General features: G+C 42.3%; 3 protein-coding genes across 3 annotated transcripts; 1 reads left to right on the forward strand and 2 right to left on the reverse strand. All coding sequences in view use genetic code 11, as the record gives it.

The window, feature by feature from the left end:
- Window positions 1-5911: 5911 nt before the first annotated feature.
- Window positions 5912-8392, forward strand: EGR_06612 (hypothetical protein; the record flags this gene model as incomplete). The annotated part of the gene is made up of 2 exons (XM_024495861.1): window positions 5912-6104; window positions 8313-8392. The coding sequence occupies 2 exons, from the start codon at window positions 5912-5914 to the stop codon at window positions 8390-8392; spliced, it is 273 nt and encodes a 90-aa protein (XP_024349719.1).
- Window positions 8393-8482: 90 nt separating this feature from the next.
- On the reverse strand, window positions 8483-16486 carry EGR_06613 (Elongation of very long chain fatty acids protein 7; the record flags this gene model as incomplete). Its single annotated transcript, XM_024495862.1, has 6 exons — window positions 8483-8587; window positions 11088-11247; window positions 13701-13815; window positions 13885-14396; window positions 14539-14604; window positions 16389-16486. 6 exons carry the CDS (start codon window positions 16484-16486, stop codon window positions 8483-8485), a joined length of 1056 nt encoding a protein of 351 aa, XP_024349720.1.
- A 421-nt stretch (window positions 16487-16907) lies between these two features.
- Window positions 16908-22635, reverse strand: EGR_06614 (Coiled-coil domain-containing protein 47; the record flags this gene model as incomplete). Its single annotated transcript, XM_024495863.1, has 10 exons — window positions 16908-16979; window positions 17103-17270; window positions 17354-17445; window positions 17525-17583; window positions 18392-18477; window positions 19007-19651; window positions 21467-21580; window positions 21654-21754; window positions 21800-21900; window positions 22607-22635. The coding sequence occupies 10 exons, from the start codon at window positions 22633-22635 to the stop codon at window positions 16908-16910; spliced, it is 1467 nt and encodes a 488-aa protein (XP_024349721.1).
- Window positions 22636-24468: the final 1833 nt, after the last annotated feature.

Consider the following 24468-nt stretch of genomic DNA (forward strand, 5'->3'; position numbering starts at 1 on the left):
GTGTAGCTGCTCTACTTTTATTGTCTAACGTGTAAACCTGACTAGATTTCAACCTGTGTGCCTAGGTTGTAGTGGTATGGTGCTTTGGGCCTTCTCGGAGGTCGTGATGGGTAATGCCAATGCGAAAAAGGGCTCACTGACGCGTTCAGCGATTGGGGGCTGTTGATCGCAGTTACTCGAGCATCAAGGTAGAGCATATGAAAAAACAGTGGGGAGACTCCTGTCTCTGGGTTAGACTCGATGATCCCCCTTTTGCTGATTGAATACTACACATGAAGTGCCGTGGAAGAGGAACACATCTTGAATAGCTGAATCTCCTATTGTATGTGCTTAGAGATTTGGCACCTGCCCCATCTCCATTTAGGCGAATGAGTGGGGGTATGAGGCACCGGTTTATTCCACGAGAAGCTGAGAATAACCTAGGTGAGCGCCTGGCTAGCACTCAGGTGGTGGGAAAATCAAAAAAGACGAATGAGTGCCGATGACAACAGAAGACATGACCAATCGAATCTGTCGAGATTTACTTTACGTTTTGAAGTCATTGGAGTAGCATATTCAGCTACGTGAGACCTTCCAGTCCACCATGAAGTAGGCCTCCACAGCGACGGTGCAGAAATCTATCACTAGTCTCCGTTACAGTAAGAATAAATCCGGTTCCAGAGCAGATTGCCATGTCTTATGGGGGTTCAGGGGTTAACCTGAGCTCCACAAGCATAACGTTCTGGGGTTCCTCCAGTTAAACAAACAAATGGGCAGGCATCCACTTCCCCCAAATCAGTGTTTTCAGTCCAAGTAAGGCATATTTTGCCCTTGTCAGGGTGCAAATTTACCGTATATCAAGCTTGCATGCCACTAATACATCTGACCCTTCTTGCAATACAGATTCGCGCGATTCCGCTCAAATTTTGAAATACTGAAAAACAACTTAACTATAAGGCTTATTTCAGGTAAAGGGAAGGAGGGGTCATCAGATCAGATATAGGCTTTTAAGTCAATGGCTTTGGATCTGTACCCTAAGGGGTACATGTGCTCTGTTATGCATTGTCCGGAATAGCTGACCCACAGATCCTCTTTGGGGCAGTCCCATCTACATCAGTATGCAGTGATGATTCAGGTCTGTGAACGAGGCAGTGGTACAAGAAGCCTAGCACACCTACTCCCAACCACAGAAGGCTCCTAGTTCAGTTTGTACAGTTGATGGCAGCCATGTGATTGCGCGCGTCAGTGACGATGTTGGTCCTGGTGCCTCCTTTCCGAGGCCACAGCCTCATCAGTCGTCAGCTCTGTTTGCATTCAGCTACTTGTTGACCCATCACCCATGGTGTGAAGGAATTGCACAAGACATAAATCATTCTGTGCGAGAGTGGTGAACACAGTCTAGTCATTCACCAAAGCTGCTTTCCGAGCATCAGCTAAAAGCCGTGCTAGGTGATAGAAGAGGAGCAGGAGACTAAACAAAGAAAGGCATTGTGTTATCCTACGTCCCAGTTCGGCTTGAATGCTCATCGTCAATTTGTGCCGAATGAGAATTAGTCACGCCACTATTGTAGCGCCTTTTAATTTACAAGGCACGGCTAAACATACCTTCTGGAATGACGAGGTAGCGTATTGACGTCACACGCCAACACCGAAGAAGTAGCGGACAGGGCTGGCTAATGATTGGATGATTCACAGGCTGGCCGATCCAGTAGTAGTTTGCTATTCCACTGCATTTATCACTCAAGGTGTACTTGATACTTCTCACTTCACTAAGTCCTAGTCTCTAGTAGGAAATAAGGGGATTTATTGCAACTAAACAATGCATCTTATTATCAGGGAGGATTACGCGAGACTTGCATCCTGTAGTGATCGGCTTTGCTCCAGTTCCACGCCATGTGCCCATGTTTCTTTCCTAGTCTTGGATTAGCCTGTGGAGTAGTCACCTTGGCCACTCTGAGTGTCGGTCTTGTGATGTCTTCAAGTTGAAACCCAAGTGACATTCACCCCTTCCAAAATAATCTGACCAACTTAAGTGATTATCCAAAGAAGGCTTGTATCGAAATGGATCGGCTGGAATCTTTAAATAAAGTGGCCGGATCTGCGAAGACTTGCAACTGAAGAACGTACAATAAAATGATGTTTCCATGCTTGATTAGTTGACCCGCCAAACTCTACCATTTCCTCGGATTCTATCGGTATCTTGACCATAGCCTCCCAGCTCCTCCGTATTGGTAACGTCTCCAGACCGTTTACTCCACCGACTGGCTACCATGGTCAAAAGGGCAGCCTTATAGATGGCTCAATCGATGACGCTTCACAGCAGAAACATCGAGAACACGATGTCGATGTTTACTAACCGAGAGTTGAACATAAGTAGTCAATAGTATTTATGAAATAAAAAGAAGTGATTTGCAAGTGAAGTCACAAAACTCTCGTACTCCGAGGTCATGTGCTCTTAACTTCTTATACCTAAGGGTTGATTTGAAGGTCGAAATCACGTAAAGCCCACTGGCAACACGAGTCAGTTGATTGATTAGTCAGGCTTTTCCTGATTTTAGTTATTTGTGGCATAATGGCGTTTTCTCCTTTAAGTGAGTCGGATATCGCATAAAAGATGCAACATAATCCCAGGTAAAACACTTATAGAAGTTGTGCACGCAATCTGATTTACCTCAGTTGGATATTATTTCAGTTGAACGGCCACCAAGAGTTGGTGAGTTGGGAGTTTATCCAATTAAAAGGATCAGTAATTCGAGTCTCGCTGTTTAGAGAAGGAAGTAAGATTAAGATGGTATGATTTAATAGTATTGGATTTGAGAAGCTGTAATTATAAATCACCTCCTGACAACAAAATTGCACTAGTTAATAACTCCAATATGATGGGACTTTACATGTTGAACAATTTTTCGTGTCGTGGTCATTTTTTTTTCTTTTCTTTGAATTGAAGTGCAGCAACATAAGCTCTTCATTTCCAATGGTTTGCACTTCCAACTGGCCATGTGGTACTACGTCTTTTGACGAGCTTAGGAGAGATTAAATGATGCATTGGAGTAGACACAACCTGTCTTCTGATTGAGTAGATTGCCTACTGACCAAATGAAAGTGAACGAGAAATAACAGTACGGCCTGGTGTCGGTAGGAGCCATAGTAGAAGGGCTGAAAAGCATTGCCAGTGTGCAGGAGGACTGAGAGGCTACTGGTATGGCCCAGAGGTAGCACCACCAAGCCGAAATAGGATGGCGGAGTCTTGAGTGTATCAAAAAAGGAAGTAAAATAATCTAGAATATTATTTGTACAGTGATTTCCACACAGTAAATTTTCTCCATAGATTGGCTGAAATGCGATTCGACAAATCAGATTTCAACACGATATGAGCACGCCTTTTGAAGGGCTCAAATTAGAAAAGAGGTATTAATCGGAGTTACGCCTGTGGTATAATTGAAGAAGATTAACAATTTTGAAAAAATCCACCTTATTTCCAAATAAGCGCTACCTTGAATAACCTTCGTGCGTGACAGCATCGTGAACAAAGTTATCCCTTACCTTGACAGCTTTACTCAACGGTTAAGTTACCTGTCCAAAAAAGCCCACAACCATGATTATTTACAAGGCCTCAAAGTTTAGGATTTGACACCACGACTAGTCTGTGACATTCCACGTGATCGCCTCAAGTCCAACCCTCAATTTGCTACTGGTACATCGTAGGGCTGTGCAGCTAAAGGGGGGGTCAGAAGACCACGGCACCGTGGAGACAGAAGAGCCTGTCTGAGCAGATACCCGGTTTATCAGCTCGCCGTACATTTTCATCGTGTGAGCATGGTCTCTTCACTGTCTCGGCCCTAATGAGCTCTTGCGTTGAATGCAACCGACGCGAGACAGGACCGAGGATGGTATGATGAGTTTGCATGGGGGGGGGGTAGATCTGGTTAAGATGCGCAAATATAGCGTTTAAGACAAGGTGACATGTATCGTGGAGACTGGGCGTCTTTCTAAAGGTCGTCTATCCTGTGTTGCCATCGCTTCTCGTAGCAACGCTTGGCCATACGGCGAATTAAGAAGGGGAATGCCACATGCTCAAATTGGGCTGAATCGATTCGTCCGGGTTAGTGTTAGTCTGCCCCCATTAAGGTCATTCAGGGTCTTTTGTCAACTGGGCCTCACTTCAGTGGAACTAAAGCTGGAGAGTTTGTCAAAAGTAAATGGTGTTTCAGCTCTTCCGTGGTGATACTCTGCATGCTCAGCTATTCATTGCAGATTTCTTCTCCCCCGAAACCACTAAACAAAGTCAGAATTGCCTTTCACTTGGTTTAAAGTCTCTTCGAAGTCGTAAAAAGCCATCTCAGAATGGAAGAAGGTTCATTATTCGCGCATTTAAAGATCAAGGAGAAAGCAGCAGATATGGCAGCAAAAAATTTGCTATCAAGTCGCTAGAATATCGTGATGCTTTATCTTCCCGTCCGTCTCCATTCAGCAGTTAGATTTCCCATTTAGTAAAAAAAGGCGATATCTTACCTCACAGGTCCCTTACGAGCGTCTAGCTATGGCTCGTTGATGGAGGATGGATGAAGTTCCTAGTTTATAACCCTTACTGGAGGAATCGGATACAGGAGAATTAAAACGAGTCACAACAAAACAGTTCAAAATTGCTAAATCTAGCGATGGTTGTGGCGTTTGTGCCAGCTTTCATCGTCCAGGTGGAGTTGTCCTACATCTACTGCAGACGCTTCATAGATAGAAAGGATGCCTAGCACTATGATCACCGGCATGTCGGAAGAATTAATGGTTAAGATAGCTCCTGATAATCAAAATCATCTACCTTGATTACTGGGAAGAGAATGAAGTATAAGTTAAATTCAAGATAGCGACACATTCCGATCGGATTAGATATCTTCTGCCGCTTCCTGTCGGTAAAATGGAGCTAAATAAGAACGCTGAAAATAGAAAGACGATAGTTTTTGCTAAATAAACCAATGTTCCAGTGATCTAGAAGCCATGGACTCAGTCTAATAAAGCTCAGGCTTGAATTAGTACTTTTGCTCAACCGGTGTAAAAAAGATGAGGCAGATAAATCGTCTCAAATTTGAGTTTTCTCATGTGAATTCGGAGAAAATGTGTGACGGACGACTCTGAATAAGACTACAGGTGCTGCGTTATTCTTTTACCAAGATATCAAAAAAAGGATTTTAGAAAGCAAAAAATCAAAAATTTGCTTTTCCATGTGGTCTTCACAGCATTTCTAACAGCAGTTGAATCCAACGGCATGGAGCCTAAGAAACTGTGGCGACACTTGTGGTGGATGCTCACTCCACGCCATTCCAACCACATCGGTAGCCCCTGGGGGGTTCCAATCAAGGCAGAAGGAGGAGGAGTCTGAAGAGAAAAATAAGATTATAAAAATATTTCAAATATTCGCTCCCTTGAATCGACTCGAGTTTTGCTGTTAGCTGCACACATAAGGTATCCGTCTTTCGACTCAGGGTCTGAAAATCCTCCCTAATATCTCGATATTTTTTAAGAGTGTTCAGTGCGTGCGAGTCAACTAACGGCATTAAGCATAAAAGTACATGAAGGCTGACAGGTTAGAAGGGTGGATGGATGGCATGAGACTAGAGTCAGACAAAGTTGTATGGAGAGGTCACAGGGTCGTAGACTGAATGTTCACGAGCTGATTTTTTTTACAGACCACTAAGGCGCGTTGTTAGCTGTCTATATTCACATGCCCGCTACATCTGGTGTGCTTAGATTTCACGATTTCTGTGAAGAACGTTGCCTAATGTTGGTACAATTGAAAAAAAAAGAAAGCCAAGTAATTAACGAAATATAAGATAGTTGGTACATTCAGATGGTCTATGACGTGACCGGAAACAGTTAGTGTGGACCTCGCGATGACCTTGGTAACTTTTCAGCAGTTGTAAAGTGCCTTCTGCTGATTATGGGAATTATAACACACCAATCCACCACCACGGATGGATGTGAGTCCAGCTTGTCTACCCTACGAAAAAAGTTTAATTCGATTGCGAAGATCGAGAGATTCATCTCAACATCTACTGCAGAGCACTATGAGAAAAAGTGGGAATACTTAAGAGAAATGAAACAACTCATTGATATTTACCACATCTGGAAAGGTAAAGTCTCGGCGAAAGCTACCAGGCAACCGCACGCATTACCTAACTTTGATCGCTAGCCGACAGACTTGTGGTGAAAAATGATTTCCGTATTATGACATCCCCCAAGCCAGCAAACACCATCGGCTACCCCCTTATAAAGTAAGTTCTGTGTGTGTGTGTGTGTGGATGTGGATGGAAATTCGTGCTGAAGGACAGGGGATCATGACTAAGAGCTGCCTACTTAGAACGATAAAAATAAAATTTGTGCAGGAAAACCTTCTCGTCCTTGAGAGAACCTCGCAGTGAGGCTTGGGAAGGAGGGTACTACCTCGACTTTAACAGCTCCGGTGATGGTTGTCACATTTTACTGACACTGGACAATCGAATGACAAATTGGCAGTTGAAAAAGCACCGTAGTTATAAGGTACGGAGGGCCAAATTTCATTCTTCCCTTAAGTTTCTCATCACTTTTTCTTAATTACCCAATGGTTACCATAGCTTATGAAGCAAAATTAGAAATTGTCATGGATGGTTGTCATTGTTGCCGTACTTTGAGTCGAGAGGTGCTTTCCTTGTATGCGGGTGCTTCAGCAGGATTACTTTCTCTTGCATCCAGTCTACACGATCCAGGCGACTGGATGGTGAAAAGGTTGTCAGGATAATATTACCCACCTCAGAGACTACACTGTGTTAGGGGCGTCGTCGAGATGACTAAAGTCGCAAGCATCTCCACGGTATCCAAAGTAGGTTTGGTGTTGCTAAGTCCACCTGAAAAGTCTAAAAAAAGTCATTTGAGCAGCTAATTCGAGGTTAAACTTGAGAATGGATGTCCACTGAGTTCTCCAATAACAAAAATGATTACCCTGAGTTTTCATTTATCTGATCAACATGAATGAGGACTTTCTCTACATGATTGAGGGCGTGGATTTTGAATTAAAAAGCCGAAATTTGTCTTCCACATAAAGAGGAATGAATCAACTGTCTGTTTTTATCTAAAAAGGACTTGAACCATAACTTTACGGCGAAGGCGCCATCCTCTAAGAAAAAGAGTTTTTGAAAAGGACTTTACGAACCCAACGGAATTGAGAGGAGTAAAAAGTGTTCGTGTATGAGATGGTTGTGCTTAATTATGTCTGAAAATCCGACCACTCTTGCAACAGTTTAGCAGCATAGTCGTGAAAGTGGCTGCAAGCCTTTTATTTCTACCCCATCAAAGAGGAAAGAGGGAGGGAGAAAAAAAAGCGGCATTTCGACACACACGCTAGAAGGTGTGCATGTGTGCCATCAGGCTCAAATTCGCCTCCATGCAGTGCATAACTTTCGCGTTGAACTTTCGTCAGCTAGGCGTGTACGGAAGTGATGAACGATTACCGCACTACTGTGACCGACGCTCGGTGGGCTGGAGTCATGACCACGTAGGGTAATAAGCGAAGACAAGCATCATATGTGGCAAAAGAAAAGTAATCTTATTGAAATTAATCAACTCTTGGAGATCCTCATTCACAATAAACACCTAATCAGTCGTATATTTAGCTACGCGGGTTCCTCAATCGTCGTGGTCAGTACCAGCGCCTAAGGGGATGGCCGGAAGGCCATGCCTACAGCCTCGCCCAATAGGGCAGTATTGCTGTTTCACACAACCTTAAAACCATTCCACATCTGCAGGATTCGTCACGGCTTTGGGGGAGATTCGGAGGCTTGCCTACACTCGCAGCTGGAAGTAACAAAGCCCCCTTTGTGGCTACTAGTCCACGGAAGGCGTATACAATCCTAAAACCACTAAGTGCAAGAAGTTCACATTCACATAGATAAATGCAAATTAATTCTCCCTAAAAGAAATCTGTAGGAAAATGAGTGCTTTTTCCCCTTTTGTGACTGCAGTAGGTTAACTTTCATCTTCTAATAAATAGTGGGTGAAGAAGTATTCCTCCCTCCAAATTCCTCAATTTGGAAATGCGCCTCAGGTACTCCAACCACCGCAACTATGCAATGGTAGCGCTGAACTCGTCCATAGTCCTATAGCCTACGCCATCTTTCCTTCAAAAATAAATCACACTGCCCTCAATATTTGGACTATGATGAATGATGTCGATCAGTGTCCGCTCTTGAGAGGAATAGTGATTCGAGGAACTATTAATAATTTGACAGTAATTTCCTAACACAACTGAATTCCTCAACGATTACCCAACTTTTAAGCATTCGTTTAAAATTTCGCAAAACTTTCAGCTCAAAAATCACCAAAAACAAACACAACGGAAGGAGTGTTATTCACACCAACAAAGCTTTATTTCCACTCCAAAGAATGATGAGGCAGTGAAGGGAATGGGAGAAGTGGAGGGGGAGGAAGAGAGTAGCGTCTCAAACGGAGAATGGCCATACACAACCGTGGTAGACTATTAATCTGTCTTGTCTTTGGTCCCATTCTCCTTCCCATCTCCGGTGTCTGCCTTTTCGCCATCAGTCGATTTGGCCACAGCCATCTTGTGGGCTTTTATGTAGGTCTGAAAGGGATGAAAATCAAAGTAATTTGTTGATTGGTTGACTAGAAGGCTATTTGATATGCAAGAGTAGATTCCACCTCCAAGTCACTTCAAGTAGTTTGATCTGATGATAATTGATTTAAAGCACTCTTAATAAATATAAATATCAAACCATCAAGAACGTAACCCTTAAAAATATCCAATTTGATGGGAGACTGAGCAGATTCCACGCCTTGGAATAGAATAAAGCATTTCATAACGTACATCGGATGGAAAGCGCATTTAAGCCAAACCGAGACTTGCGGGTCAAACACCTCCCCCATCCACACATTTCTAAGGGTCCAAATTGCATTCCTACCTTCCCACAGTCTCTCCATCCCATATCCATAGCTCCATCCATCACTGTTTAACTCATCCATGCCAACTTCTCCACCATGTACAGCTTCATCTTCCTCCTACAGATTGAACCATCAACCCCCTTCACTACATCTCGATGACACGCCGTGCGTCCAACAGGCAGGCGTTCCATGCACTCACTTCATATTTATAGGAATGACTACTGAGGTTGCAGCCTTAGAGCGGGAAGCGAGCACAAAGACTGCGATCACCACTCAAGCACTATAGGATGATGTTCGCCCTGCCCCTACATGTCAGACATATCGTTAAAAAGCCGCTTCTATACTGGTGTGCCTCACATAAAACCTCCAGAAATAACTCAATTTATAAAATATTGGGATATCTTTGATACCAGTCACCCCTTACAAAAGATACGATGGGTTTCTGTGTTGCTTTAAAAAAAGCTGGAAGGGCAGCTGTTATGGATGTCTGAAACCGTGAATACTTACAACAGGAGGGCAGATACAACAACTCTAAGTAATGAGTCAAGACGTACATTGAAAAAGTAAGACTTGCATCCAAAAGTATCCGCTTGCATGTGGAAATGAAATGAGAGGATAACTCGGATAAATGGCTGGATGCTATTAAAGTGACAATAAGGCTTACAGACGAAACAATGGGGAGGTTGCAGCATAGTGCTTATTCAAAACAAATAACCTTCCTTATTCGAACAAATATTCCTGCGTAATGGACCCACCATAAAACACCATTAGTCTTTAAGCGATATCTCCCCAGTAAATAGTAGATATGTCCCATCGCATTCTTCGAGACGACGTTCAAAACAGGACAAGACAGTGGCATCAAATGCTCTTGTTATGCAAGTCATTTCAAAGAATAAGCCAATGCCATGAAGTGCAAACTCGTAAGAGAAGGCGCTGATAACATTAATGATTTTGAAATTGAATTAACTTTTACAATACTTAACCTTCAGACCAGGATCCAATCGCAATATATGGAGTGGCTATTAAAGGTTATCCAAACATCGATTGTCATTCACACAGACACGTGATGCGCCTTTCTAAGGCCACCCCAGCCTCTATAATATAATACTGGTTATTACTAATTCGGTTTTATTTTCATTACCATCGCCATCGGGAGATCGGATGCCTCCCTCAATGTGGTCAGAGGATGAGAAAGACTTCAAATGTCAGTGCTCAGACACATATTTCACGCAATGTAATCGCCATGGCACATCAACCAGACTTCTGCTATGCACTTTCCAAACGAATCCCTTCTCGTCCAACAAGAAGGGCACATAGCCCAAAGAAACCTCCTACCAAGCTGTGCCGCTATTTCTATTTGAAATTTGAACCCGTTTTGCTATGATGCAAACCTTCTATGACGTCGTGTCACCTATCAAGCTTCCAGCTATGGAATTAGTTTTATACGAATGCTATGAAAAGCATGCCTTAAGGCTCAAGAAATCCACCTGACTGAGTTTTACTTCAACCAACCAAAATTTTTCTCGTAAGTGCTAACGCCAATGCAAGATTGAGAAGACGCAACAAATAGCAATAAACAAACATGCCGATGTGCGTTTAAACCGTGCATGGCAGGTATTGCGTAGACACTAGTAGTCTACCGTCATCCACCTGCGCCTCAATACTCTTGAGAAACGCTAACATTAAAGACCATGTTAACGTGAGGAACGCTTAAATCAAAAATGTCTTGGTACTGGCCACTACGAGGTGAGATCAGTAATGACAGCTAAAATGAGGTTTTCGGCTGACTCATTCGGTAGAAGGTGATTAACATCCACCTCGGGGTACAAAGCTGTGCTGTCATGTAATCACCTCATCCAGTTTTTTAGCCATGAAATTTAAATGGTGCATCGAATTTCAGTTTTCAAGAGAAGCTAACCAAGTCGCATATCATCAAGACAAAAATTTGTTCATCAGTGTCAAAATTTGTTAAATAAAGGTGTATATTTTAGCTGTATCCGCCTTCTACATAGTAAGTTTACTACTTTCGCGTTTTAATGCTAAGCTTTAACGATTCGACTCAAGGCATACACCAAATCGCAAACTTCTAGTGAAATATGGAGGCGTAAGAGCCTTCTACAAATTGCATAAATTACTCCGTTTTAGGGTTTGACAGTGTAGAGCACAAAAAATGGGACACTTACTTGGTAGTAGAAGTGAGAGAAGAGGATGAGGAAGATGAAGGCGTAGGACAAGATCCACCAGCCAAAGAGGATGGGATAGTCGCAGTCCTTGAAGAAGAACAGTTGGGTGGTATGCGCTATCACAAGGACAAATTGGAGGATTTGTGCCGTCGTCATATACCTGGTGACAAATGAAAAGGGGGAGGGAGATACAACGATCAGTCGGATCAAAATTCACCAACCGAGCAATTAATGACGACCCAATAATCGATAACCAGATGTGGTGGGAATGAGTCATGCGCCGTGTGTCAACAACCTAGGGACATGGGCTTGGAGACATGTAATAGAAATGCAGAATACCATTCCGATGAAGGGGAAAGGTTCACAAATTCTTTAACGATCCAAGATGCCAGACGGTGCAGTTGGAAACTTTCAACCAGTAAATCGGCAATTATGGACTTAGACGAGCAGTAGAAATATACACTCGAAAGACTCACCTACTGTTCAAAAAGATGTGGTTCTGAAAAGTGGTTTTACACTTTTTTCAAAGACCAGGGATCGTAGACCAAGGTGTATGGGTAATTTGATGTTTGCATATATCTAAAGGGTCGATTATAGAAATAGTCAAGGGTGAAATTTGCTCCAAAATATCAAGTAATCAGGATGTGGGTAGAATTCTGTAATCAAATAATCCAGAGGCTGCTCGAAGATCTAAGGTTCCACAGATGACATACTTTTAACTTGCATCAAGGAAATTAACCATCGGGAAGGGAAGAAATGTTTAGTTAACTCGAAGGTATCAAAAGCAAATTATTTAAAAAAAAACTGGGTCCCGACATTGCAGGTAGCGAATCAATAAGAGATCAAACCCGAAAATAGTAACGCCTGGGAGAACAAAAAAGATCTCCGTGTTGCATAACTCTGATGACAATTACTCACTCCAAGTCTGATTGATATGCAAGAGATGGAGGGTGAAAGTGCCACTCAACAACTTAAGTTCTTAAGTGGGAGCATTTACAAATCTGGCTCATAATTCTAACCAAATTCAAGTAAAATTAACATATCTGCATGGGAAGCTTTGTCCAGGTAATTGGTTTCCCAGTCATCCAGCGAATAGCCTAGTTAGGTTAACTAAAGAAATCAAAAGGCCAATGACTCGCCAGTGACTCAAAGATGGAAGATTCTTAGACCTAAATTAGCATCCAGGCTTCTTCCAGATGACCTAATGAGCAAGTAAGGCATCAGATATTTAAGTAAGGTTTAAGGCGGATGCATTCCTCTTGAGAAGACTGGCTTCCAATAAAAAGGGGAGCTTTTAGTCTCTTAGGAGTTGTCAAAGACAGTAAATTCAGCAGCCACCAACAATCTAAACTCCACTTTTGCAGTCTGTAATCCCAACCAAGGCTAGGGAATTTATTTCACAATTCAATGATATCAAAGCTAAATGATTGGCTAGCTATTCAGTAGACCAGACGTTAAGCCTCCTTGTTGGTAAATGGACATGATTCTAGGCCAGAAAATGGCAACCTCATGTACTAAAACAACATCGCCTTGTGCACTAATGGTAGAGCGAGTACCCTGCTCTCAAAAAGTTAGATGACGCGCAGAAAAGAGAAAGCAGAGAGCTGTGTGAGAGCCTGGTCTTTCTGCACTCGTGTAGGTGGAAGAGAGGAGGGAGGGAGGAAAGAGAAAGTGGACAAAAAATAAGCTTAATAACCAAACGATCATTTCCAATCCCATCCACTTTTAGTCTTATGTGAGTGCGCCCGTACTATGCGAAGGTGACGAAGATCCGACGAGGTGAAATAAGACCATGTTTAATTCGTTCAGGTGACAATCTCATGTTAGCCAACTTATTTTCCAAATATGCAACACATTTAGCTTCATATTAGCTCACACTTCCAAGACTTGAGTCGCCTAACAGAACAAGTTGCCTGACCGAAACTATCAACTCGTTCATTAATGCATGTTTAGTTCACTAATTATTAGTAACGTTGCACCAGAATGGTAAATGGATGTATCCACCTTCCGCTACATAGCTACTTTCAGTTAAACCGCCTTATCCACCAATGACTTCGTTCCTCGTTAGGTCTGTCTTTTGCACAATCAGTTTACTTCAAATCCAAGGGTTAAACTTATTGCGAAAAGAAAACGCCTAACTAATATTCGAGTTAATCATGCTTCTAAAAGTATCACCGGGAAACAGAGTTTCATGCAGAGCCTTTCATGGAGAACCAAGAAAAAAGAGCAGTAAAATGAGATGTTAACTATCAGATATCGTACAAGAAGATGGGCTTAAGCAGGATCTAACGAGATAGGTCCTTACGAATCACTGAACTAATGACTTCAAATTCCATTTAGCCAGCGAGAACAACATTTCAAACCTGGTAAATGAGATTGCCAGGAGACTGGGTACAAAAAATGATATCGTATACACCCCACAGAAAATACTAGCCTTTAACCAATAATTAATCGGAACACAAGTAAGCAACATATCTTGCATGAAACAAAATGAGCAATAAGAACCAAAGAGGTATGAAAAAAGAGAGTCAAAGAGAGATCAGCGACACACCTCCTAAGAGAAGAGTTCTAAGAAAAAAAAACTCGCCGACGAAAATCAATGCCAAACCTCACCTTTTCCACCACAAGTAGGGATAGAATTGCGGACCAGCAGCAGCCAGTGCGTAATAAGTGTACATCCACACGTGAATAAAGCTGTTGATTAGGGCATGAAACGTACTAAAACCACCTAAAAAGCAAAAATCGTACTTGGACCAAGATCAGAAAGAAAACTGGTTTCCTCAACTTGGCTACGGACCAGGGACAAATTTGACGCCGAACCACCAAGAAGCCGCCATAACGGCATGGTGAAATACATGAAGAAAGGTGATGAGCTGAAATTTGCGCCTAAGGACGAAGAAGAAAGTGTCAGCGAGTTCAATCAGCTTGCTGATGTAGAAAACCCAACAGGCACGGGCCATTCTGAGAGCCTGGGGATGCATAGATGGATCAACGGGTTGACAGCCAAGAGTGTAACTGCCGAAAATCCACCCGGCTACGCTGAATTCGTAAACCAACCAGAGAGAGAGGAGCACCATGCAGGAGTTGTAAAAGACCATGATGTTACGAATCTCAAAGCCAGACGAACGCTGAGCCATGACCTTTTTGCCGTACCAAACTGCGAAGAGGTAGAAGCCAACAATGCCAAAGGTTGGCATTGGACTGGCCATCATGGCCCAATCGGATACTCGAGGATCTCCCTGGGAAAGCATACGATTGTAAGTCAGTTTGACTTGGTCCAATAATGGACTACCATCCTCTATGGCTGATCTAAAATTGCAAACAAACAATACAAACAAAGTAAGTTACGCCACCTAGAATATGCGGCAAAGAATGCACCTATATGGTTAATAACTAAAAAGACGCAAAGAGTGAGGGAATTTGGGCGGAAAAAGACCCTGTCAAAACGCACTCTCCGGACATAGGGGACGACACGGCAAATACGCGATACCGGAAACCACCTAAACCAATCGAACAACTGGATGGCTCACATTCATTCGCAAGGTTATTGAGGCATCGCGAATGGTGCAGTAAAACAATGTTGATTTCATATTTCCAAGATCCTCGTTAAGTAAAATCACCTAATTCCAAATCCTGATTGTAGGCCTCGAAAGACATAAAAGCGGCTAAAGATTATGAGATAAAAAAATTGGCTAAGAAGAAGTGACGGCACCTCTGAATAGTAAGTGATTTCGCTCTAGAAGAAATGCCATATGTGATAATTTTCTGAGGGCATCATCCAAGTCTAGGCAAGATGCTAATGGCGAGCCCCGAAGATGACATTTGGCCTTAATTTAAAATCTTTCTTCATTGTAAAGGTTGGAGGAAAGACTTCCTTTCCTGTCCCAGAAGTCGCTAAAAGCATTTAAATGCCTTGAATTAAATAAAACATAGAGCCCTTGTTCATGCTCTTGTCATGTGCGACTGTCAGAAATCAATCATTATTTATTACGTACAAGATACGGAATTTGCCGCAGATTAGATACGGAAAAAGGCGGTTTTTGGTTCCTTACTTGCTTGTTGAATTAAAGGGGGGTAAGCCATGATGATGGGGTAAGTACATGCAAACAGTACTTGATAAATGCTTTCAGGCAACGGTGTATTAGGCCATAGGTATGGGAATGATGTATGCAGTTTGAACCCATGGAAATGAATGGATAAGGGAGGCGTTTGACTTACAAGTCCAGGCTTAACTTAAGCACACCTAGCTAAATGAGCGGTTGAATAAAGCTGTTTAAAGTACGCTAGAGGTTTAAAAGGAACGGAGAAAGAACCCTGGGTAAAAGGATTGGGAGAACCAATTAACAGTTAGGAATTATTAAGGGGAATTTAAGCCCAATTTGAGGGAGAATTCCCCTTAAGATAAGCACCATGAGGCAACACGACTCATCCAGCAAGACAGAACACAAATTAGCACAAATTTCCCATGTCTGCTGATCACATGGTGTAGACAATAAGATTTGAATACTACTCACTTACAAGGCCAGAACATCGTAGCCAATTTGCCCAATTTAACTTGCCAAATACCAAGAAATTAACGAGAAAGTAATTAGATGACTGACGAAGAGTTGCTTTTTAATACTGCCACAACCAATGGAAGATTTGTAACGTACTAATCTCAGCCACATTCCTGACAAGCGCTTACTCAAATGCAATTCACAAACGGCTTCTTTGCTTTTCGCAATTCGCTTAAATAATTGCCTCTCCAGTTTATGCTCTTTCATCTCTTCCCAACGCGGCAGAATCAACTCATGAATCCCATAGTTTAACTGCATTTTTGACCACCATCAAAGCCGTCCACATCATCTCACTTTGCCTCCTCCGCTGTCAACTATTCCATCTTACCAGGTCTGCTTGCCATCTGATTATTTAATGGCAAAGAAAGAAGCCGCAACGAGCTGAAGGCGGAGAATAAAAAGAAACATTATCTTTCATCCTAAAACGCACGGCGCACCTTTATGACGTGATACAATAAAACGTCTACCATTAAGTGAATCATTAGGATTAGACAGTTTAAATTCGTGGATGGCAAGATGTTCTCCAGGCGTATTCTATTTCTGCACTTTTTCGAGGCACTACAGCCAAAATGTGATGAGAAGCTTCCACACTCCCACCGTGGAAATAAGTCCAAGTCGATTCACAAAGAAGAAAAAGGTCGAATCAGGCCAAATTCTCCGATCCTCCATGGTCAGTACGTACACCTTCATAACTCTGTACTATACGTTGCGACCGTTTTGCACCACCTCCAATTGTGCTGCTTACACTGACTTCGGAACGGTCTCAATGGCCTTCGTCCAAGCTCGATCCGACTTTACCTTGATCTGTGGTAGGAAGTACCCATCATGGCTACTTATCCACATTTAAGTAGCAACTAAAATGTGCTCCTGTTCTTTCCCACTTCCGTCCCCTCGTTACTAGCTGGAGCATCGGCGATTCAGTATTCCAATAGATATGGTAAGCCGCTAAAGGGGAGCGACAAAAGGGTTGAAGAGTGAACTCAATGAAAAAAGAATTGAGTGCGAGGATAGATCGGAGGGGAATGTGGACTCTGCCGGTTCTTCCGCAAAAACATTCGCTTTCATTATCACAGAAATTAAAGCATCACCTAAATTAGTCAAATTTTGACCAGAATGAAAGAGAGAATTAACCCAACGAAAAAAAACCGCCAATATGAGCACATGAGGACATCTACTTCATTGAATCATTTGTACATAATTGAGAGGAAGCGAAAACTACCTCCATACAGACACATTGGAAAATTTAACGGTAATCAACGCTAGATCACATGCCCTTCATTTTCACCATCTTGATTCGTTGCTGGCGTTTCCGATTCTCTCGTTTCTGTTCTCTCTCCTACAAAAATAGACAAGCCGAGAGATAGAGAAACTATTTGAGGCAAAGAAAAAAAAATGCAAAAGGTGTTTTAAGCGGGATTAGTCTACCGAAGGATGCATCCTAGGCTTTAAGAACCCTCACCTCAAGTCGTCGAGCCTTTTCCGGATCCTCTTCTGTCATTATGCGCTCCTTCACGGCTCTACGTTGCTCATCGCGACGATTTTGTGCCGCCTCCTGCCGTGCTGCTTGTACAGACTTCAGAAGTGTCTCACTGACCTTCGTTCGGGCTCGATCTGACTTGGCCTTGGCCTGTCAAAAATACCCAAGACCACGACTACTTACCCGTATTTAAGTAGATAATTTGGCAAATACAGAAGTATAATGGAACAAACCTCCTTTCCGAGTCGTAATTTGCGAGTCTTCTCAGTCAGGTAAAAAACAAAGTTGAAGAGCGGCTTCATAGCCTCCACATCTTTTTCATCCACTAAAAAACCAAGTCACTTTAAGAACAAATGGACAGACGGAAGGGTGAGCAGGGAGAAGACGACATCGAGGTTTCTTACAAATGAAAGAGAAGATGAGAACTTTTTGAATTTCTTCAGGTTTCGGTGGTTTAAGTTCTCTGAAAAGGAAGAAGAACAATTGGTCAAGAAAATCACGCCCACACTGTGCTTGTATGACTGATATTTGAGCAGATATAACTGGGTACAGAGAATCCTATCGTGATATGGGCCTTCACAGCCTACCGCGAATTAACCCTCGAGATTGTCATCGCATGGAGTTCTGCTACCGGCTTTTTTGTTCTCTTACACGTCAGTAATAGAGCTACAGTAGTGGCAGCGATAAACAAACGCATTTCGGAAGGTCGACAAGCATGGTACACGGGGAATGGTAGATGAAGTAACCATGCTGAAGGTGACTGAATCTGTGTATGTCGACTGTTGGCACTCACCACAATCTCAAGTTCGACAGTTAAGAGAGACTAATTATGAACGAAGAGAAATCGCTCGTGAAAGAACTACCCACAGCATTGTTACGGACACGAACACGATAATCACTTCCATGTAGCCTCCAGACACGTGAATTTTGCCTCGAAACCCACACAGCATCTGGATCGCTACAGTCAATATGAATGAAGAATCTTCCTGTTCTAATGAAATCACATTGGCATCCCAGCGTCGACCTCATTTTTTCCTCGTGGTTAGGTATATTTCGGAGGAGGACTTTGAACCAAGGGGAAGTGTCAAGGATGACGCTTAAAACGAGTCAAAACCCCAAAAATCTACGGCGATCCGGCTTCCTCGCTGATAGCAAAAAACTCCTATTTTCTCGGCCCTTCCGCAAGTTATTGCCCACAGGAATGATCACTGCGTTCTTTTAGCCAGTTTTAAGGTCCCACAAAGGAAAGTGGGCTAGAGTTGGTGCCTTACTCCATAGAAGCCTTTGGACCTGAATACTGATCCGAAATGTAGATGTACTCGATGGCGCTTTGATGATCGTTAATGACTTTGAGAACCTGTGAATGCAAGCAGAAGGGAGAAAATTAAATTTCAAGAGGAAACAACTAAAAACATGTCACGCACTCATCCAACCATCTGTCCAGCCGTCACCTATTTCTAGTCGAACGAACCACACATTATTGATACACCCATTCAGCCATCCGAAATACACTCATCAACTTGTCAATTTATTAGGTTATTACTTCCAGCTTCACTCATGCATTCGTTCCAGGTTTATTCACTCATCCCTCAGCTACCACTATTCAACGCAACTAAATACATTTGCCATCAAAGTCGCTGAGAAGATCAACCGCCAGCACAACCCCCAATGACACTCACTAATTTAAGTTGTCGTTCGTTATTCTATTCTAAACCATTCCTTTTAACTAAATATGCTACAAATGCATGCCGTGGATACTCAGATAAGAAAACCAGAACATCACACCTGCGATGATAGCAGCATGGGCAGTAAGCAGCTTGAAAGTAATCAACTTGAGTCTGCAAACTTTGCAGTTTTAAATATCCGGAACACCTTCCAGAATTTACCGTCGGGTTCAAAATTGTTGCTGTCGCCTCCGCAATCTCACTCAGCACAATCATCCCTTCCGGCACGCCGTTGAACCTCTGCCCCCTCCTATCCACCGGATATGTTGCTAAATCAAAGTGGTCCTTTGCCAACATCGTTATGGATTTCTTCACTCCCACTGCCATCACCCAAGTGTCCATTTCCCCATCTTCGAGAACCACTTTCACTACCACCCGATCGTCGGAGGCAATGGTTGCGGCGTTGACACCCGACTTTGGACGATGAAGCCAGTGGAGAAAAAGGGAAGGAAGATCCTGACGCTTCATTAGACGAAGTTCCACCATCATACCGGTGCAAGCCACCCGACCGGAACACCAAAGGGTGTAGAGGCTATCGGATTCACGGATGAGACGCCGATTCGAAGAAGATTTCTCACCCCCCCTACTCGTTTCCCTTTCCTGATTTCCTTCTGGAGTTGCCGAAGTGTCGTCACCAACCATGGAAAAGTTGGTGGAGAGGAGATTCTCATGTGCCGCAAACCAGGCTGCAGCTAGACGCGAATTGGTAGCCCGACCGTGCATGTAGTTCACCAAATAAAGGAATATGAAAGCGAGGAAGAACATTTCAAAGACGTAATGCTCCAACGAACGAAAGGTTGGTGGCACCTAGGAGGAGAGAGAAATAAAGAGAGTGCCCTTCGCAAATTTGACAGCCGTTTCAATCAATTGATGTCACTGTGTGGATAAGCCTCAAACACTCACGACGATCGTGGCTGGAGGGATCAATGCTTGTCCAGAAGACTCTTAGTGAAGGGTCAGTACATGACTGAACAACTGCACAAATAAATGAATAGGCAATCACAAATACTGATGGATGCTTTAATACATAAACAGGTGAACCGAGGTGCACATGAATGGTTAGGCTGCATCTATAGGTGAATTTACGGGTGAGTGAGGAGATAAGACGAGAAAATGTTAAATTGGAATGATGGGTGATAAGAGGAAGAAATATGCGAAAAGTTGGGTAGATGGGTGGGTTGATAGAAGTTTCGACAAGAATACAGACTAAAAAGGGCCACGAGAGGTGTTCCCACGCATCAAATGTATTTTGGCAAATCCATAAGCACCCGCATTAACGAAATGGTTTGGAGATGAACCAATACGAGGGAGGGATGAATAAACTGATTTACTAAGAAAGAGGCGGAAAGAAGGCAATGCACACAGATAACTTAGTGGACAAATGGATTAATGAAGGCATGAATTCTTGCAAAGGTCAAGGAGGAAGTCGTGAAACAATAAAGGACGCAACATTAGTGAACCGATGGAACAGCCAACGCAATAGTCAATGAAGCGACGGGATAACAAATGTACCAGCAAATCAGGAAAGAACGAGTGAGTAGGGAGATGGGTGAGTAAATCAAACATGGGTAATATCAAAATAAACCATGAGCGACTTAATGAATTATGCATGTACGGTTGACAATTGCTAAAGCAATGAAAGACGAATGAAATGGAGACGCACGAATGCTCAAATGAGTAAAAACGGTAGGATGGGTAGGTAGATAGAAAACTCCGATGGCCCAGGCGTTCCCAGTAAACGGTTGAATCAATCAATGCATAACGCACCCAGCCAGTGAAAATCAAACAGATTATGGAGAAATGGGTGAATCGCTGAAGGAGTAAAATGAATCAACTGACGATTTAAGGGCGAGTGGCCCCAAAACAACTTATTTCAACGCCAAAATTTGGTTGAAAGGGTTAACTACCAATTTTTAACTAAGATTATGGACCGCAAAAGAAGATTCAGTCAATCGCCATCAATTTCCAAAACGACAACATAAACCCTTATTTATGCCAAGCCCACAGCGTACTTGAAACAGCAGCAGGCATCAAGGCGGTTAGTCCTTGACCTATTCCGGACATGACTGTATTGATACTTTCTTCAACAACGCTTCAAGTAGTGTATTTCTAAAGAGGTCTAGATTGCAAGAGCTAGCAAAGAATGCCTTTCGACCATCTAACCACTCAAGTAATGCAGGCTGTAGGAGACAACGATGCAGTTTTGATTGAACAAACGCGTATAAGGGAATCACCAATCGATCCAAGGACTGAAAGCCACTTCCAATGTCCGAAGGTGGATGCACTCAGAAGACCACAGAAGAAGCACAACTATCATTTAGGGGGATTCCTACCGTGATTCAAATACATGATTTCCTCAGTATTGTTTTACGGCTCTGCGTAGGTGAAAAGATTCAATATTTTAAACTATAAAAATCAATCCCAAAAAGGTCAAAGCAATAAGAATAAAAGGTGGCAGAAAACGAAAATTTCCTTTATAAAAATAGGATGAATAATGATTTTTAGGGAAGCATAATCACACTTAACACCCGACGAAAGTAATAATAAATATCCCTAATATTTCTAAATGCTTAAGAATAGCATGCACATTGACAGAAAAAAGTTTAAAACAAAAGAACTTACTTTTGCTACTTTCAAAAGAGGTTTATTCGAGGTAGGGTCACCACTTTCAGATTCAGCCTTACGAGGAATGAATCCTTCAAACTCCTCATCATCCGGCTCAATTCCCCGAATGGACTATTTTAAAAACAAAATTAAGTTCTAAATGAAATCCTCACGATTTGACTAAGAAAAGAAAATTGAAACACACTTCATGATCCAAATCTTCAGACTCATTTTCCATCGGTTGCTCAAAGTCGTTGAAAGACATATCTCTCACCGGTTCTCGGTGAATAAGACTTTCCACCTCAACTAATGTTTACACAATCATTTCACAATAAAAAATCAACAAAAAACCTTCATCAGGGTCATAAAATTCGATGAATTCGTCATCTTGGGCTTTACAGGGTACAACCAGGGCGAAGGCAACAAACAGAGACCAGTAAGTCCAAAACGTACTACAGGGGTAATATGGAATCGCAAGTTAAAGAACCATTTAAAATGAGTTAACAAACACTCAAACAATAGTACACGTTACTGACGTAAAATCTAATCGCTGTCGGAAGGCTAAAAATATTAAACAAGCTCAGCGAATTCATTGTACAAGCAGGTGAGAAAATCTTTGCAAAAGAAATGAAGCAGAAGAGAGACATGTGGTACAGTTACTAAAAACGCGGCAAAACCCGCCTGAGCATTGCGAGCGTCACGCAAGGTTTAGTGCGCCGATTTAACCTTGGCAAAATCAACCAGCTTGTCTGCCATCTAAAATAACCCTTGCATTTATTCGCAATAAAAATAAGGATGAATTAGCGACCAAAGGTAAGGCATAATATCAAAAGATCTACTGAATATATCTAATCGAAAAATACTTCCGTAAGTATGGTTAGGCAAATGGACGCAAGACAGTAAAACAGAAGTAATTAAATAATGTAGGCTTAAAAAATAAACAGTCAAGCACTATTGAAAAAAACAAAAGTTATGGAAGTTGGGTGCCATGTTGACTACACAGCAACAGTGAAATTGATATTTTTGAAATTATAGCTACATTTAATTTACTTTAAACTCGCAGTCGAACATATTTCAATGCTCGTGTAGTACGATGGTGGTTTGTCCCCCAGTATTGGCGAGGCGCCACTTTCGTACTTTGGATTAGCCTTCTTGTACCTCACTGGGTGGGCTGGCCTTCGGACCATGCCAGTAGCCCAGACACCTTCTCTGTGCTGAATACATATATTCTGCCCGAGTATTGTGTCTTCTTTCGTCTTCAGGGAAGTCTCGGGACGCTACACTTGATCCACTCTTGAACCTATCCACTCGAGTCCTTGCCGACCTTATTTCTACTCACAATACACCCTTCTAGCTATCCCATTAATCTTGCACACTTTTATGGAGGGCTCAAGGCTCTATAATATAAAAATAACGTTTTGAAGAGTTGGGATACCCAGTTGCTTGGCTTATAGGGCAGGTCACAGGGAGGAACCACAATCTGTGGAGATTGAAGTGGCCACACAGCTAAACACTCTCAGCTAGACGAAATGTGTGACAACTACTTAGCCACTTTTTATAATTGATGTTCATGTTTCTCTTGTTTGATTGCCCACAATAGCTACAGTCATTGAGCTCAAGAGCAACTAAGTGGGTGTTTGAACCCAACGTCACTGGTTAATCTCTGGCATTTCAATGGATTTCACGCTCCATTCGATTTGTGCTGTGTGATGGAAATCGGATGGGCATTAACTTTATTCTGCACAGAGACAGGCGATAATCTGTAGTAAAAGCAACCTGTATGCCAGTTCCGATTTATAAGTACTCTGGCATATATGTAAAAGTGTTTTGAAAAATCATTTTAGTGGTTTTTAAGGAGAATGGTCGCAATGTTCCAGTTTCAATAGTACCCATCCATCTACCTACCTGAGTTCCTAGAAGTTGGTAAAAAGGTGAAGATGACACCGCCTATTTGCGTGGCTAACAATATTACAAAGGTTTGAATGTAATGTTACTATGCTTGTCTGTGGAGCGAGGCTCGTCGGTCTCCGCGTCCCTGTTCCTAGCATTCTAGGACACGCCCAGTTGATTCATTTTGGACATATTTATTAAAGATGAAAAGATGGAGAGAGAAAATACAACGTTTAAGAAGGAAAGGAACCGTAGTCACCGGGTACGGGAGAGGACGACCCGGTCACGAGATCCGAATTTCCTGCTTGCCTTCTCCCTGAACGGTATATTGAAACAACATAAGTATTACATGTCACTACCATTGCTGTAGGACGCAGGATTAAACTAAATGCCATTAGAAGACGCCATTTTTACCCTTCCTTTAAGAGGCTTTAAAGACTCATTCAGCCAAGATAAATGTTTTCCATAGAAAAAAAAGTGGTACTAAATCTAAAAAAAGATTTTTATGCTTAATTTGCTCAAGGTTACAATTTGAATAACTCCTCAATTATTCTCCGAAGTCGAAGCAAGGGACATTACTGTGCTGCTGACGTACCTAAGGGAAGAATGGCTACTAATGTAATACTTATGTTGTTCTAATGTGCCTTTCAGGGAGGAGGCAAGCAGGAAATTCGAACCTGGTAACTGGATCGCCCTCTCCCTTACCTAGTGACTGCGGCTCCCCTCCTTCTTGAATATTGTATTTTCCCTATACATCTTGTCGTCTTTAATAAAGATGTCCAAAGTAAACCAACCGGGCTTGTCTAGGAACGCTAGGAATCGGGAAGCGGAGACCGAGGAGTCTTGCTCCACACTAATGTAGGCTAAAATTAAAGTCTCAGAGCGAAATAACAACTTGCAGTGAGTGAGGCACTTGCGAGGTTCAACGTCCAGTTAAATAATCTATCCAAAAATAAGGGTGACTGTTCCAATTTCGTCAGATAATTCTGTCCTTCAAAAACAGCTTATATTTTAGAGCAAGTTGTGATTCCCTAAAAATATTATATTTATAAAAGTTTGCCAACGCATAAAGTAAAATGCTTAAAAACAAAATAAAATGTGTAAATTTATTTGACTATTTTTAGCCGGAT

The sequence above is a fragment of the Echinococcus granulosus genome, assembly GCF_000524195.1.
Source record: "Echinococcus granulosus chromosome Unknown EG_S00060, whole genome shotgun sequence".
In the NCBI taxonomy this organism is placed as follows: domain Eukaryota; kingdom Metazoa; phylum Platyhelminthes; class Cestoda; order Cyclophyllidea; family Taeniidae; genus Echinococcus; species Echinococcus granulosus.